At 35.7% G+C, this 15,378-nt stretch overlaps 2 protein-coding genes across 4 annotated transcripts in view; one reads left to right on the forward strand and one right to left on the reverse strand.

Moving 5' to 3' along the window:
- Window positions 1–15,378, reverse strand: part of SLC25A12 (solute carrier family 25 member 12) — a 185,385-nt gene that overhangs the window by 29,318 nt on the left and 140,689 nt on the right. For all 3 annotated transcript variants that reach the window (XM_057550811.1, XM_007183272.2, XM_057550810.1), the window contains 4 exons: window positions 14,061–14,207; window positions 11,763–11,901; window positions 10,989–11,082; window positions 9,003–9,087 (listed from right to left, as the gene is read on the reverse strand). In XM_057550811.1, the coding sequence (XP_057406794.1) occupies window positions 9,003–9,087; window positions 10,989–11,082; window positions 11,763–11,901; window positions 14,061–14,207 (465 nt within the window). The remainder of the gene's footprint in view (window positions 1–9,002; window positions 9,088–10,988; window positions 11,083–11,762; window positions 11,902–14,060; window positions 14,208–15,378) is intronic.
- LOC103014013 (small nuclear ribonucleoprotein E-like) lies at window positions 2,222–2,500 on the forward strand. The gene has a single exon (XM_057550812.1). The coding sequence runs from the start codon at window positions 2,222–2,224 to the stop codon at window positions 2,498–2,500; it is 279 nt and encodes a 92-aa protein (XP_057406795.1).

Raw genomic sequence — 15,378 nt, forward strand, 5'->3', positions numbered from 1 at the left:
CTCTCATTTGCTTTCATTTGTACCATCTCTTCAAAGTTCAATTAAGGAAGCTAAATACGGCAAAACCAGATATTTATAAACAATTTGGGAAGCAGCCTATAGAAAGGTTTTATCTGTCTTCCTGTTTTGTAAATTTTGCACCACAGTAAGCATCATTTCTGTTTGAACAAAAGCATCTGATATCTAAATATTTAACGTTTGATTGTGATCTCTGTAGGCAGAGATCTTTAAAAGCTCATTATGCTTGTCATAGTGTTGTGGTTCAATATATTCTATAGTGAAGGAAAATAAGTAATGTTTGATGAAAAGTCAATAAGAAACCCTTGGAAAATCTGGCAATTAGTCAAACACCATTACTTCAAACAAAATCACTACATATTTTATAAATGTCAACTGTCCCAATATACCAACTTTATTATAATGAAATTAGGTGAAAGCATACATCTATTACATCCAAAACTGAATTTAATACATGGAAGAAACCATCATAAAAAAGGTGAAAAACTGCACAAAGACATAATCATGATTTTGTTGGGAATACATTTTTTCCTAGCAAGTTAGCCCAAGCAACTGCATGGCCATCCATTACGCTTGATTTACATGCTGTAACAAAAGTGAGCAATTAACAATTTAATATTGATATTTTATTTGAAATCTAATAAGGGAAAGAGTAGAATATTTTAACAAAACCTTGAGTATAAGCCTAATTTTGACTCATTCACAGAGCAGCAAAAAATATGCCATCCAAAAAGATATTTTCTGTTCCATTTATTACTATGATAATAATACTAACTTTAGACTGTTTAGAGATTTGTTGTTCCCCAAAAGGTGAAAGTACTTTACCAAGCACTCAGGACTGTTGCCCTGATGAAGCCCTCAGGGGTCCAGTGTTTTTCAATCTTTTGTAAATAAATTCCCTTGTGAGACCATAGAAGGGTGCTTACTCTCAGCAATTTCTACCCACAGTGAGACCGCACTGTACTATCTTGCCAGTCAGTCCACTATACATACAAAGGTAAGATGGCCACACTATGGACAGGACAGGCGACTTGCCAAAGGTCTCACTGTGAAATAGGGAATAAGCAGAGCAACGGCCCTTGTCACTCCACTGCATTCTCCATTATAATTGAACACTCCTGCCAGGCAAAGATTGTAAGCACTTAACTCCAATATATGATTTCATTTATAAATTATATGCATGCTTTACTGTACTAATTATATACATAAAAATTAATATATATTATCAAATTACATATAATATACATCTAAACATACAAAAATAGAAATTATAAAAGAATGAGATGAAATAAAATGATTTTTTTAAATTTTATTTTGCATTTATTAATGCAAAACCCTTCTCGGTATCACTTTAAAATATTATATTAACTGAATATGCTTCAGTTAGTTTTTCAAATATTGATTGAACACAATGAGGGTAATGAGTTAATTCTGATTCTCTGTTTCAAAGACAATCCAGTTGAAAAGAAACGCAATCTGTATCTCTGAGGTAAAGATAATGTTCAACATCACATATTTTAAAGAAATTCAAGTTATGGCATTTTGGCTTAGATTTTAAAATCTTTTATAACCAATGTGGCTGTTATACTACCTATATAGCATATATGTTTTTAACTTCTAAAAATGCACACATAAAACTTCTTTTCCGAAATCGAAGTTTCTCAGTCACAAAACTGGGTGAAAATAAATCCATTCTCATAGATTATGAATTATTTTCAACCATGACTCCTTTCAAAAGAATATGTTAAATTTAAAACTCACTGACTAAAAAGAGCTATGGTCCCAAATATGAATCAAGTATTGGGGAGGGGCAAGATAAGGGTATGGGCCATATGATATCACTGATATGTGGAATCTAAAATACGACACAGGGCCTTCCCTGGTGGTCCAGTGGTTAAGACTCCATGCTTCCACTGCAGGGGGCACAGGTTTGATCCCTGGTCAGGAAAATAAGATTCTGCACACTGTGCGGCACAGCAAAAACAAAACAAAACAAAAAACAAACAAAAAACACCCGACACAAATGAACATTATCTACAAAACAAAAACAGACTCACAGATATAGAGAACAGACTTGTGGTTGCCAAGGGGGCCAGGGGGTGGGGAGGGAGGACAATTGGGAGTTTAGGATTAGTGGATGTAAACTATTATATATCAGATGGATAGAGTGTGTGGGATAGTGTGGTCTTTGTGAGCTTCCACCATGGCGTACCGGGGCCAGGGCCAGAAGGTGCAAAAGGTGATGGTGCAGCCCATCAATCTCATCTTCAGATACTTGCAAAATATATCTCGGATTCAGGTGTGGCTTTATGAGCAAGTGAATATGTGGATACAGGGCTGTATCACTGGTTTTGATGAGTATATGAACCTCGTATTAGATGATGCAGAAGAGATTTACTCTAAAACAAAGTCAAGAAAACAACTGGGTCGGATCATGCTAAAAGGAGATAACATTATTCTGCTCCAAAGTGTCTCCAACTAGAAATGATCAATGAAGTGAGAAATTGTTGAGAAGGCAATGCAGTTTGTTTAGGTGTCCTTTGTTAGAAGTGTAATTCTAAAGCATTTATTCATATTGTTTTGCTCACCTTTATGTTATTACCAGATGACAATAAATGCTGTGGAATTGTTTTTATTTAAAAAAAAAAAAAGGATAAACAACAAGTTCCTAGTGTATAGCACAAGGAACTATATTCAATATCCTGTGATAAACCATAATGGAAAAGAATATGAAAAAGAATATATATATGTATAACAGTCACTTTGCAGTACAGCAGAAATTAAATGCAACGTTGTAAATCAACTACACATCAATGAAATTTTTTAAAAAACTAAAAACAAAGGGAGAGTAAGTGATTAAGAGACACAAGCTACTATGTATAAAATAAATAAGCAACAAGGATATATTGTACAGCACAGGGAAATATAGTCATTATTTTATAATAACATTAAATGGAGTATAATCTATAAAAATACTGAATCACTGTTATACACCTGAAATTAATGTAATATTGTAAAAATCACCTATACCTCAATTAAAGAAAGAATCAAGTAACCACTAATTCCCTTATTCATATAAAAGCTTTCTCCTGTGTTCAAGCACATATATTTTCTTTATATGCTCTTCCTTTAAAGAATGTTTATAAGCCCTACAAAATCCTATGAAAACTGTAGGATTATACTGTCTTTAATTCTTAGCTAAAAACATCTCTAACTATAAATACCCAAATGCCTTTTGAAAATGTCACCTCTGCCCTTATTAAACTGCATTCTATTTTTTTAAAAACATACAATATACGGTTACTAAGGGGTTTTTTTTTAGGCTTAGCTATCACTATAACTTACGGTTCACTTATATTCAGGTATGTAAATTAATATAATTAATGCTATGGATTTCATTTCATGAATATTCATAAGTAGAATGCTACTGTAGCTGTCATCTTTATTAATGACTGTGTACTGAATTTTTTAGCATTTAGGCTGAAAGAAAATCTCAGTACTAAGAAGATCACCTACCGTGAGCAAATGGGCCAAAGGAAAAGGCACTCTTTTCCTTAAGGTTATGATTATGATCATGACGGTGATATTTAACAAGATTAATTAAGTGTTTTTCAAAGCAAAATAATAGTTGAAAATCTTAAATGATTTTACACCTGCTCCCTAAGCGTATGTGTATGATAGGAAATGAGGAAATGGCTCAAGAGCTCATTGAGAGAGGAGAAAGTTCTTTTACTTTGTTGTTAAATGTACCTTATCCTATAAATGAGAATTAGATAAGGCAAGGTCATGTCAGTTAACAAGTCAAGCACCCTGCCCAAAGCAAGCCGCTTCATGGAGTATGCCAGCCCAATGAAGAGAACTGCCTCTTCCCAATGGCACACTATTGACAGACAGAAGAAGAGGAAGGAACCGCTGAAGTCTTTTATACTGAGCATGCGTTGTAGCGGGAGAGGGGAAGGCTAGACTTTACACCAACTAAAATGTGTGACTGTAACAGCAAAATAAGCTTAGGGAAAATAAAATTCTTTCGTCTGCAGATCACATCTATGAATTTAATACGCCTGAATTTGAATTCCATACTCTTGGCCTCATAAAACAAGATTAAAACCCAAGGCTGTGACGATATATACTTTTTTCTCAGGGAGAGGTGAGGTTAAATTGTGTTAGAGACTGTAATAAGTCTTTAATTCTAATACTTTAAATGAGGTAAATGGCTAATAAATACATAAATAAAACTAGTATAGAAACCCAATCTCCTCCTTTTTGAGAACAGACTTCCATTTATGGTAAAACTATTGCAGATGACAGAGGTTAAAAGTTCTAAAAAAAAAAAAAAGAATTAGTAAGTGGATTGTAATGCTTTCTCTTTACTCATGAAACCAAAGTTCTCAAGAAGGTCCATTGGAATGCAAAACACACAAAGAGACAAACTCCTATTGTCTAAGAAATGCTATATAGAAAACAGAGAAAAATCATTCTAATAATGTTCTGATAGAACCCAAGCCAGCTTATATTCCAAAAGTTCTTTGTGTGAGTGGTCTGTAGCTTGAATATAACTTCCCATAGAAACAAAACTTTAAAAAAAAAAAAAGTATTTATATGCCCAAGCAGGTCCGTCATAGATAACTCACCCCATATAGTTGAAAAAGCAATTACGTGGTATACAGTAAAGAAAAAAAAAGAAGTTGCCTACCCATTCTCACACTGGGCTAGATAGAATTGGTCTTTAACCTCCAAAGCACTTCATGCTTCAAAAATGTCACATCCTCTTCTCTCTGCAACCCACCTCCTTTTATTTAACCCATTTTACCCAATTGAAAATTTCCATTTTTCTCATTGGTCATCTCTATACCACAACATATTTACCCATTCTACTATGGACACTTATTGCAAATAATGCTGCTATATACATTGTTGCATGTTCCTTTTAATCAACATATATACTTATTCCTGTTAGGGACTACACCTGGGAGAGGAACTGTCAGGTCACAGGATATATGTCTCTTCAATTGTAGTTGATACTCCCAAATAGTTTCCAAAGTTGTGATGCCAGAAGTTTCTGACAGTTCCCATTCCTCCACCTCCTAAACCACACTTGCCATTGTCAGAGTATAATATTGGCCAATCTGGACAGTATAAAACAGCATCTAATTGTAGTTTTAATGTGTATTTTTTTCTGTTTACTAATGATGCTGAACTAACCTCCCCTCCCCTCCCCTCCCCTCCCCTCTCCTCCCCTTCCCTCCCCTCTCCTCCCCTCCTCTTCCCTTCCCCATTTGGATATCCTCTATCTTTTCCTTTTGTGTAGCCTGTCTTTTCACCCTTTCAGTGACATGTTTTAATGAACAAAGGTTCTTAAATTTAATGAAGTTCAAGTTATTAATCATTTTCTTTATGACAGGTATTTTGTGCCCTGTTTGTGAAATCTTTGCTTATCTCTTGATTATGAATATAATCTCCTATGTTATCTTCTCTAAGCTCTCAAGTTTAGAACATCCCAACTGGAACGGACTTTTGTGTATGGTATGGGGTGGAAATTTTTTTTCTATACGATATACATCAGTCATAATTTTAAAAAAATACAACGTAGAATTTCAGCCGGCACAAAAATTTTTAAAGCAAAACATTTCAGGCAATAAAGGAGAAAATACAAAGATATAATTCTTCCTCACTTCCCATCCCCTTCCACCTAAGGAAAGTGGATGAGGGTGGATGAAGGAGTCGTGTCATGTCTATATTTGATCCCAACTTTGAGTTTGCTCAGATAGCTTTCTCATATTTAACAACAATAACAACAACTATAATAGCAGTTAACATTTATTGCATGCTTAGTAGGTGTAAGTGCATTATCTCATGTAATTATCACAATAACCCTATGAGATGGATACTACTGTCTCTTCTTAATAAATGAGGAAACTGAGAAAGGAAAGATGTTACATAATCAGTCCCCAAGTTCTTAACCTCTGCCTCTCTCATAACTTCTATTTCTGAACTCACAGATTCTCCATCATGCACATGTGTTTTCATAACAACTTTCATAGACTGAGATAACTACAAAACATGGCTTCCTTCCTATTTTTTATCTAAGTTTCAGGTAAATTCCTATAGAGGAACACTCTACATACAAAATGTAAATAATCATGTATTCCTAGTTTGGTAGTATAGAAAAAATAAGAGAATCAAAAATGTCTTCTGGAAGTGACATGGAAACAGTTATGGTTAGCACTAATGTAATTCTGTGGCTTAGAGAATTTTAAAAAACAAGTCAGTCACTAAAATTGAAGTCTATATGGCTGCCTTAGAATGTCTCATAAATCTAAAATACGTTAACTGAAAAAAACCTGTTTCTAGACTGAAAACTGCAGAAAGTTTATTACTTTGTTTGCTATAATAACTTAGGCATATTTTTATATTATTCTACTTGGGTCCTAGCCTATATTCCTTACATAGCTTTTAATGCTACAAAGAAAAAGGAAGATACATTAAAATTTTTGAAAAAGAAAAAAATCTATTGATTCACATAACTTTTACAGAATGCAAGAACTTAAAGGATTCTTAGAAATATCTGCAGGTACTAATTTTACTAAAGGAGAAAGTGAGGCCCACAGAAACTTGTACCAGATCCCAAGGACAGTAAAGGTCAGAATTACAATGGATGTAACTAGGGATATTAACTTGAATCCCTCTTAAATAATCTTCATAAATCTATTTCTATGAAATTCTAAAAATTATTTATGACTTCTTTGAGTTTTATTTTCCCAGGTGTTGTTTTTACCCTAATTTACAGGAAAAAGATAGATTTAAAATCTTCATTTTATTTCTCTATTCCTAACCCTCAGCAATAAGACTACCCAATCTAGCTGATATGTGAAAGGAAAAATAATATAGTCTCTGACCTTCCTCCTTTGAGACCAATGTAAGAACACCCAGGATCTCTACATGCTCTCTGGAGACTGCAGATCCCTGTGCCATCCTACTGTTAGAGAAAAGGCAGAAAAGGCACTCTACCACCATCCTGGATGCCAATCAGAAACACAGGGTAAGAAGAGATAGTAGTGGTTTTTATCACTGCCCATTTTCTAAGTATCTGACAAGAGCTTTGAGGCCATCCATGCCAGCATAAAAAGCACCAGTGCCGCCACTGAAGGCAAATCATCTTTGAATCTGTCTTCAAAACAATTTCCAACAGTATCAGAATTACATCACCTTCCTAAGGAATCAGAAATATGAGCGATGCAGACTTAGGGCGCCAAAGATTACAAAAGCAACTTTCATTTATGGCCTCCAGGAAAATCGCTAGGGGCAAGAAAGGCGGGTAAAACAAAAAAGAGAGGCAGAAAGGCTTAGAAAGGAAGAAATGAGTGGGGTTTTTAAATTCATTACACTGTTTTTAATAAGCTAAATGAGATATTCCCCAGTTACAAATATTAAGGACACCCCCAAGGAAAGCTTTATTAATAGACCTGTAACACTAAAAAATATCTCCTTTTGAAATGCAATTTTTCATACTTCAAGAATAAATTTTTATAAATGTGTACTACAAAATATAAAATTAAATTCAGTAAGAACTCTTTAAATATTTCAATACATCTCAAATTTTAAATAATTTTATTAAATTTTACTATAAATCAATGAATTGGAATAAATCCATCTAGTTTTTTAAAGGATCTGAGAACGTGTAATGAAAAGAAACTTTGATGTCAGCAGATAAGAGTTTTTTGCTACTAAAGAGGCTAAATCACAGTGGGTTACAGATATATTTTAATTTACAGGAAGCTTCATTACACACCAAGCAAAGTATTAACATAAAATGTAGATATAAAAGCAATTATTTTCCATTTTCAATTTACTTACCTGACTACAAAAGTTCTTGTTTATTATATAAAGAAAAGCTGGAAATTCTAATTCGTTTCAGAGGCAGAATCATCATTCCATGGACTTCAAGTAGAAGAAAGATTTGCTACTGAAACTTCCCACAGTGAACCACACTTATATACCTAGATCTTTCACTAGCACATGTGGCTATTCAGCAGTGTGGTAGCAGTAAAGAAAAAGCAGACTTGGTCTCCTTCCATGGCATGCCCATGTAGCTTTTTTCTCTCTCTTCTTGTCTCCTGTCTTCATCCCCCCTCTCCCCACACCCTCTCCATCTCTCCTAGCCTCATAGGGCATCACAGCCTCCTAAAGAATCATGAGGGACATGGGTCTCATGTGTATTAGACAAGGACTAGCCCTCCTATAACCCTCACCCCCTCCCCACCAAAACTATATGACCACTGCTGCAACTGAGGCTCCCTCCAAATGCTCCAGAAGTAGGGCTTCAGTTTAAATAAGATTTTTTAAAAACTGCTCCATTACACTATTCAAGGTAATATCATGGGGTTTATTTTCCTACCAAGACAGTATTTTTGAAACCAGAAATAAGACTGCATTAACTTTATAGGACTCAGAGCTATTGTTTTTATCACTCAAACAAAAAACTAATATTATCAAAAATGTAATAATAATCAAGGTTTTCCTTCTGGTTCATTAATTAGTTTTCCTGTGTTACTGTTGTAATCTATAAGACACATTCTCAGTGAAAGATTTATTTCAGTAAAGGAATGTTTTGTATTTTAAAAACCCTATAAATATCAGTTTAATGATACAAAATGAACTTAACACTTATCTTTAAATGTCACTAGACAAATGAAAGGAAAAAACTGCTACTCCTAGTGGGAGGGAAGCCAAGCCCATGTATGTCTGCACTCTTATTTTCCTCATCTTAATAAGCTAAAAGAAAAAAACCACAAACATAAATCTAGTTGCTCCATAAAATACTCCATGAGGGTAGGAGTAAAAGTTCTATAAAGGTAGTCTTTGAGCTAAGTAAAGTCTTTCTGTAAAGCAGTTTTTAATTTTCATAGATTCAGGAGCCTAAGGCTGTCATGTACATATTACTTTGGCATTTTTGAAGGTGATTCTGTTTATGATACTCCTCCTACCTGTCTCTGAAGTTCTGCCAGGTTGTAAGGTAAGGCCGCCTCAGCCAATGGGGCTATTCTCTCAATATCTGCCAAAGTCAAGCGCCTTCAGGCAAAAACACAGGAAAGAAAGAACTGTTAGATACCGACAAACTTCTCATACTAAGATCATCTTTCTTCAGAAAAAAAGAGGGTAAAAAAGAACTATGGTTTAAAAGTAGTATTTCTCTATTCACACAGATCATTTTAGGGAGAGAAAAAAAAAACTTCAGACCCTGCTTGCCACACAAAAAGCAAAAGACTCTAAAGAAATAATGTGGAGTACACAAATTTAATGACTCCAAAGACAGATAATAAAATTAAAGAAATAATTCTTGCCAGAAGCAAAGTATAAACATTGACAGTTCATACACACTAAATATATTCCTATAGCATACATATTTAATGCATAAGTGCAAAGTCTCTTGAGAAGGATAAAAATAAAAGTGATAAATACCGGTTGCCTTTAAGGGGAAAAGGGAGAAGGGTAGAAGGGAGACATTTTTACGGCACGCTCTTTTATAAATTTATTTATTTTGGGCTGTGTTGGGTCTTCGTTTCTATGCGAGGGCTTTCTCTAGTTGTGGCAAGCAGGGGCCACTCCTCATCGCGGTGTGCAGGCCTCTCACTATCACGGCCTCTCTTGCTGCGGAGCACAGGCTCCAGACGCGCAGGCTCAGTAGTTGTGGCTCACGGGCCTAGTTGCTCTGCGGCATGTGGGATCTTCCCAGACCAGGGCTCGAACCCATGTCCTCTGCATTAGCAGGCAGATTCTCAACCACTGTGCCACCAAGGAAGCCCCGGCACGCTCTTTTAAACTCTTAAGAGTTTTGAACCACGTGAATGCACTACTGTTTCCAAAAAATTTTACTTTAAAATAAGTACATTCCCTGAACTAGCTAGTACGTCACATCAGATCCAGTTTTGAGAAGCACTTTTTGAAAGCATTTATTATCATGGAGGTACAATACCTTTACTAAAAATGTGAATTCTAGATGGATGAGACATGGCCTGATAGTTCATGTCAATCACCAAAGACTGGCTGGCTTATCCAGTATCATCTCCAGCTCAACAATTCATTACGTAGCATGAAGGTAATAAATCATCTACGTACACTCAACTTCTATTAGTCTTCAGTTCTAGGGTTAAAACCCATTTTTTCAGATATGCCTACACTTAAGTAACTACTACAGGTGACTAAGAAAATCTGATCACTTAGCAGATCACACAGGTCCTACTGGGTGCCCACAGACAAGGGTTTTTCATCTGGATCTGCATGAGACTTTGCAAATTAAATACTCTCTATGTGCTGTGGGTTTTCTCAATCTATAAAACAGAGGCATAAAACATCTGAGCTTAACTATGATGATAATTATGATGATAATGTCACAGGCATATTTCAAGAAAATGATACTCTCCAACACAAAATGGTATATACTGTTTAGTAAAATCCCCATTCACAATGAATCAAAAAGATTATAAGATTTCTGAACATGTACTTCCATTTATTTTATAAATTTAGGCAAATGTCCACAAATCACTAAAAATTCCTAACACCTCTAGAGTCCAGATTAAATCAATTTTTCTGTCCCTCTCTTACTTCTTGTCACTTTCCTCTCCCCCTCCTCTATCATTTTTCTTCCTTTCCCATTTCCCTCTCTCACACCCTTCAACCCCTTACTCCCTTTCTTTTTACCTCTCTCTCTCCATTTCTTCCCTCCCTTTTTCCTTCCCCTCCTCTCTCTCTTTTTTCCCCTCTTGTCCTCTTTCCCTTTCCCTCCCTCCATCTCCCCCTACCTTTAGTCTGTCTTCATCTGTCTCTCTCCTTCCTCCCCTGCTTCTCATATCTGCCTGTCTCTCTTTCTTGAAATGTATATACTGAATAAACTATTGTTTAAAAGAACACCACTGCTTCACGTTAAAATAACTGTCCTAAAAAATATCATGAAGAATTATTGGAATAGTTACCCTGTAGCATTATATAAGTCTGCAAGCTGGTACAGGATATCAATTTCTAGTGGGGTGACTTGTCCATAGCGTATGGCATTCTGGGCAAATTCCTCTGGAAGAAAAAGAAAATATTTTAAAATCTTAAAAGATTCTTAACATATAACAAACTTCTAACTTAACCAACTATTATCTGAAAGCTAAAAACATTTCAGTATTATTTTAAAAGTCTAAAACTGAATTTCAATATCTAAGTTCAATTATATTGAAATAACCACAAAAGTATGAAAGCTGGCAAAAGATAAAATGTTAAGATGATGAAACAGTAAAAGCAGATACAGATAAATTAACTTCAGAGATAAAACAATCTCTTTAGGATCCTCTCTCTTGTCTTGTTTATTTGATTTGGTCTCCAGAGTTACAATTCAAAAGAATTGGCTCTTCTCCAGTCACCTAAAACTTCCCACTACAATTCAGCAAAAGGAGTAGGCTTGCCCATTTTTCTGTGGCAACTCCTTCCTCATACAAACAAGCCACTGCCACTAACCTGTTTGACAGACTGGGCCAAGGTTCTTTTCAAAACTGTCAAAGCCACTTTTCCATTCCTGACCTCAGCATCCCATTAAATCCACCTGGATTTCTGGAGACCATTATGGCCCAAGTGAAGCATACACACATGTTAACATACTTTCTAGATCTGGCTTCAGAGTAGTAAACTTAGACCAACCTCATTCCCTAGATAAGGAAAAGTGAAAATGCTGAGATTCGAATCAACGTATATTTTTAAAATCTTACCCTTTGTGACTTCAACATCTTTCCTTGTGCCAGCTAGAGTGCTATATATCTTACGAACAAGCTCCATGTTATTCAGTAAGGAGTTAAATGCATTGAAGTACGAGAAGCTAACCTGGTGTGAGATACTTCCTCCAGCTGCCTAGGAAATGACAACACAGAAAGTTAAACAAACAAACAAAACCAAAAAAATACATTTATGGACACTGAACTTTTCTCAAAGAAGATCCAAAGGAGTCTTCATTACTAAAATGATTAACAGCCAGGAGGCCATAAATACAAGGAAGGTATCCTGCTGAAACACTGTCAGTGTGTTTCATGCCCTCAAGGAAGTCTATGTAATTTAGGTGTTAAGGAAGAAAGCAACATCTGGAAGTTGGACTTCATGGTTCATCTACCTATAAGGTCAAAAACAACAAATACAATTATCACAGATCAAAACCAATGATTATTTAAACAGGATTTTCAAGACCTTCAACTATGGAACTCCTGCTAGTACTGGATAATCCAAACCTCAATGTACAATATAAGGAGCATTTTTTAAACTTGCTTTTTTTTCCACACACATATACAAAAACCAGTGGTAACTTTAAATTTTAAGACTATTTCACTATATCAACTCTCCTAATCTTTTCCTTTTTAAGCTTATTGTTATAGTTAAGATATAGAACAGTCCATGCTAGGTTCTGAACCTCTATCACAAAAGGTACAACTACCAAAATCTCCAAAAGATGTAGAGAAAATCTAGAGATATAAATCATGTCTTTAGTAGAATAGCGCTAAAGAGGCTCTCTCATGCCTGGGGAAGGATGGGGGACAATATGGCCTTCATTACCTCTACAGGGTGAGGAAGTAATTTCTCCCTCTGTCCAACACTTGGACATAAACTCAAAAGTGAATATTTTTCATAGCTTGCAAAAGCCTAATTTCTAAGCCAAGAGTCAGAGGAACCCAGATGATTAAAAACATTTTCTATTAAAAACTCAAAAGAAATACTCATAGAAATACCAGTGTGACAACCTTAATCATAAAGGTCTACATTAAGGACAGTATAGGTAATGCTGGGCATATGTTCCCACCCCCACCATCCCTCACACACATGCATTAACCCAAATATATATGATATTTGTATTAGCCTGAATTTGGATACCAGCGACCCAAAAGCCAGACTCAAATTATTTAACACATTCCTCCAGAAATTGAGATGGCATTTGGTAAACTGAGGCTATAACAGGTCTATCTAACCCAACTGGAAAAGATTAAATGGGTCCCCTCACCCCAAGGCACTGAGTCCTTCTCTCTAGGATTTTCTTTCCTTCTTCCCTCCTTCTCTCCCTTTCTTTCTTTCCTTCCTTTCATTTTTTGGCTGGGGTACGAGGTGAGGGTAGGGGAGTGGGAGATGGGTGTCAAGGAGGTGAAATGTGTAGGAGAAAGTGACATGCTCCATGTTCAAATTCACTGAAGAAAAAGAACAGAAGTTGATCTTTCTACCCCCGGTCTGAATCAGGGATAATGATCTTCAGCTGAAACAACAAAAGCACTCATTGGCTTCCCTCCATTTAAAACAAGCAGCAATCAAAAATTTATACATAAGTACAACACATGAACAAGAAAACTGATAAGTGAGGACAGTTTCACCATTCTTTGTGAGGAAGTGGATGACATCAGTTTGCTATTGGTCCAGATGATTGCTTTACAGAGATTAGCAGTTTAGAGAACAAAAAACTGTCTGGTCCATGCAGACTGAATGCACAGGTGAAGGGGCAGAGAGAGGAGTGAGCCACAGAAGCTGACGCCCACATATTTCCTCCATACCTTCTGCCACAGCCATGGTTATTAAAACAGTGTAGAGGCCAGTGATGATCCCTCTAGCAAACAGCACCCTGCTGGCAACAAAGGAAGGAGCCATCCTTATAGCAAGGCTTTGGGAGCCTGGTGGGATGGAAAGAGGCCAAAGGTGAAGGCAGTAGTGTCTGAGAGAAGTACTGCTCACTGGAAAAAGTAATTGCACACCCTTGTCTACAAACTCCCCTGTTTTCTTTAGGTGGACTCTGTAAATGGAAATAAACAATTTGGAAATACATGAGAGCAAGATGGCAGTGCTGAAAAAAGCAGCTATGATCTGGGGAAAGACTATTCACTATCACCCCCCCACCTCCCTTACAGACACCTGTTTACCTACTACCAACTAAGCATAAAGTTAGAATAGTTGAGAGTGAGATAGGCCCAGGGATGCAATCCAGGACAATGGTTTCAAAGGTTTAAGGAAACAGAGAGTTGAAGTGGTTGCTTTTTACTTACTGAAACTAAGTTCTCCTCCACGAAGGGAGTAAGCATGTGAGACCGAATGGTAACCATGATGTCACTGAAATCCAGACCAGAAATCATGCCACTTTTGCTTTTGTCTTTCAGTGCAAAGGCTTGTCTTGCATGTTCCAATTGTAGTTCCTGGAGGGAAAGTTAGAAATGGGGCCTTAGGTTAACTAAAGCACATCCCAAGTGTATGTTTTAGAAAAGAAGGATAGACATCCTTCCCCTACATGCATTTACTACAAAAATGAACAATATACAGCTCTGATAGTACAACAAAACTCTTCATTTCTTTTTAAAAAGCACGTTTTCCTGAAAATGTACTACATGTTACTCCTCAGGAAAAGTGAATCACAGAATGTCAATAAAGAAAAGGGAGGGAAAAAAAACCTTTGTTTACTTGAGAAGTTTTCATCACTGAAAACTTTTCAGAGTATCTTTTCAGTGCTTTAAGTTCTACCTTTAAAATAACTAGTAACTCTCCTGCTTGAAGGCATTCTTATCATCCAAGAGTACTTTCTGAATTACAGCTGGCTCTCCACATCCGAGGGGTCCACATCCTCAGATTCAACCAACTGCAGCTTGAAATTCTAACGTGCAAGTTATGAATAACAAAACTGCATAAATAGTGTTCAGCTATCACTCTGTGTGGCTTTGAGTGATACTCATAAACTGTAGAACAATACAGAAGATCTCTGAACTTTTAAACTACTGGGCAGCTGACTTTTGTAATAGGTGATATCAAAAAAAAAAAGGTGCCAGTAATACCCTAAGGACTATATAAAAGTCAAAATTTAGAGCATTTCTGCCCTGAGGACATATGACAAAATCCAAATAAATCTGTTATCACAACATAATAATAGTGCTATTAGATGTCATTTTCACACTATTTGCAACTCTGGAAATAATATTCCTATCTGAATATATAAATATTATTCACAGATAAAGTTAAATATTGTAATTTAATATTGTAAATATTGTAATGGCAATTTGCATTGCCATTCATTTATAAAAGCCTACAAATCAATGTTGATTTACCCTTTTCTGACATTTAAAATAGCTTTTGATAGAAGTTTCACCCTTTTACTAATTATATTTTTCTATATCTCAATAGTAATTCAAAGACATTAAAATTGCCTTAGCAGGTGTTTGTCTCATAATTCATTAAGTTATACATTTGTTTTATATGGTTTTCTGTATTTGTATGATATTTAACAATAAAACAAGTTTTTAAAATATTTTTTCTTAGCAGGTTGATAGGCTAGAGACAAGTATATCAAACCTACTAAATCTTTCAATAATCTTAACT

This window comes from Balaenoptera acutorostrata, chromosome 8 (genome assembly GCF_949987535.1).
Source record: "Balaenoptera acutorostrata chromosome 8, mBalAcu1.1, whole genome shotgun sequence".
Taxonomy (NCBI): Eukaryota; Metazoa; Chordata; class Mammalia; order Artiodactyla; family Balaenopteridae; genus Balaenoptera; species Balaenoptera acutorostrata.

What these genes read in the sequence shown, in the direction of transcription:
- LOC103014013 (XM_057550812.1), top strand. Translation starts at nt 2,222, where the DNA reads ATGGCGTACCGGGGCCAGGGCCAGAAGGTGCAAAAGGTGATGGTGCAG.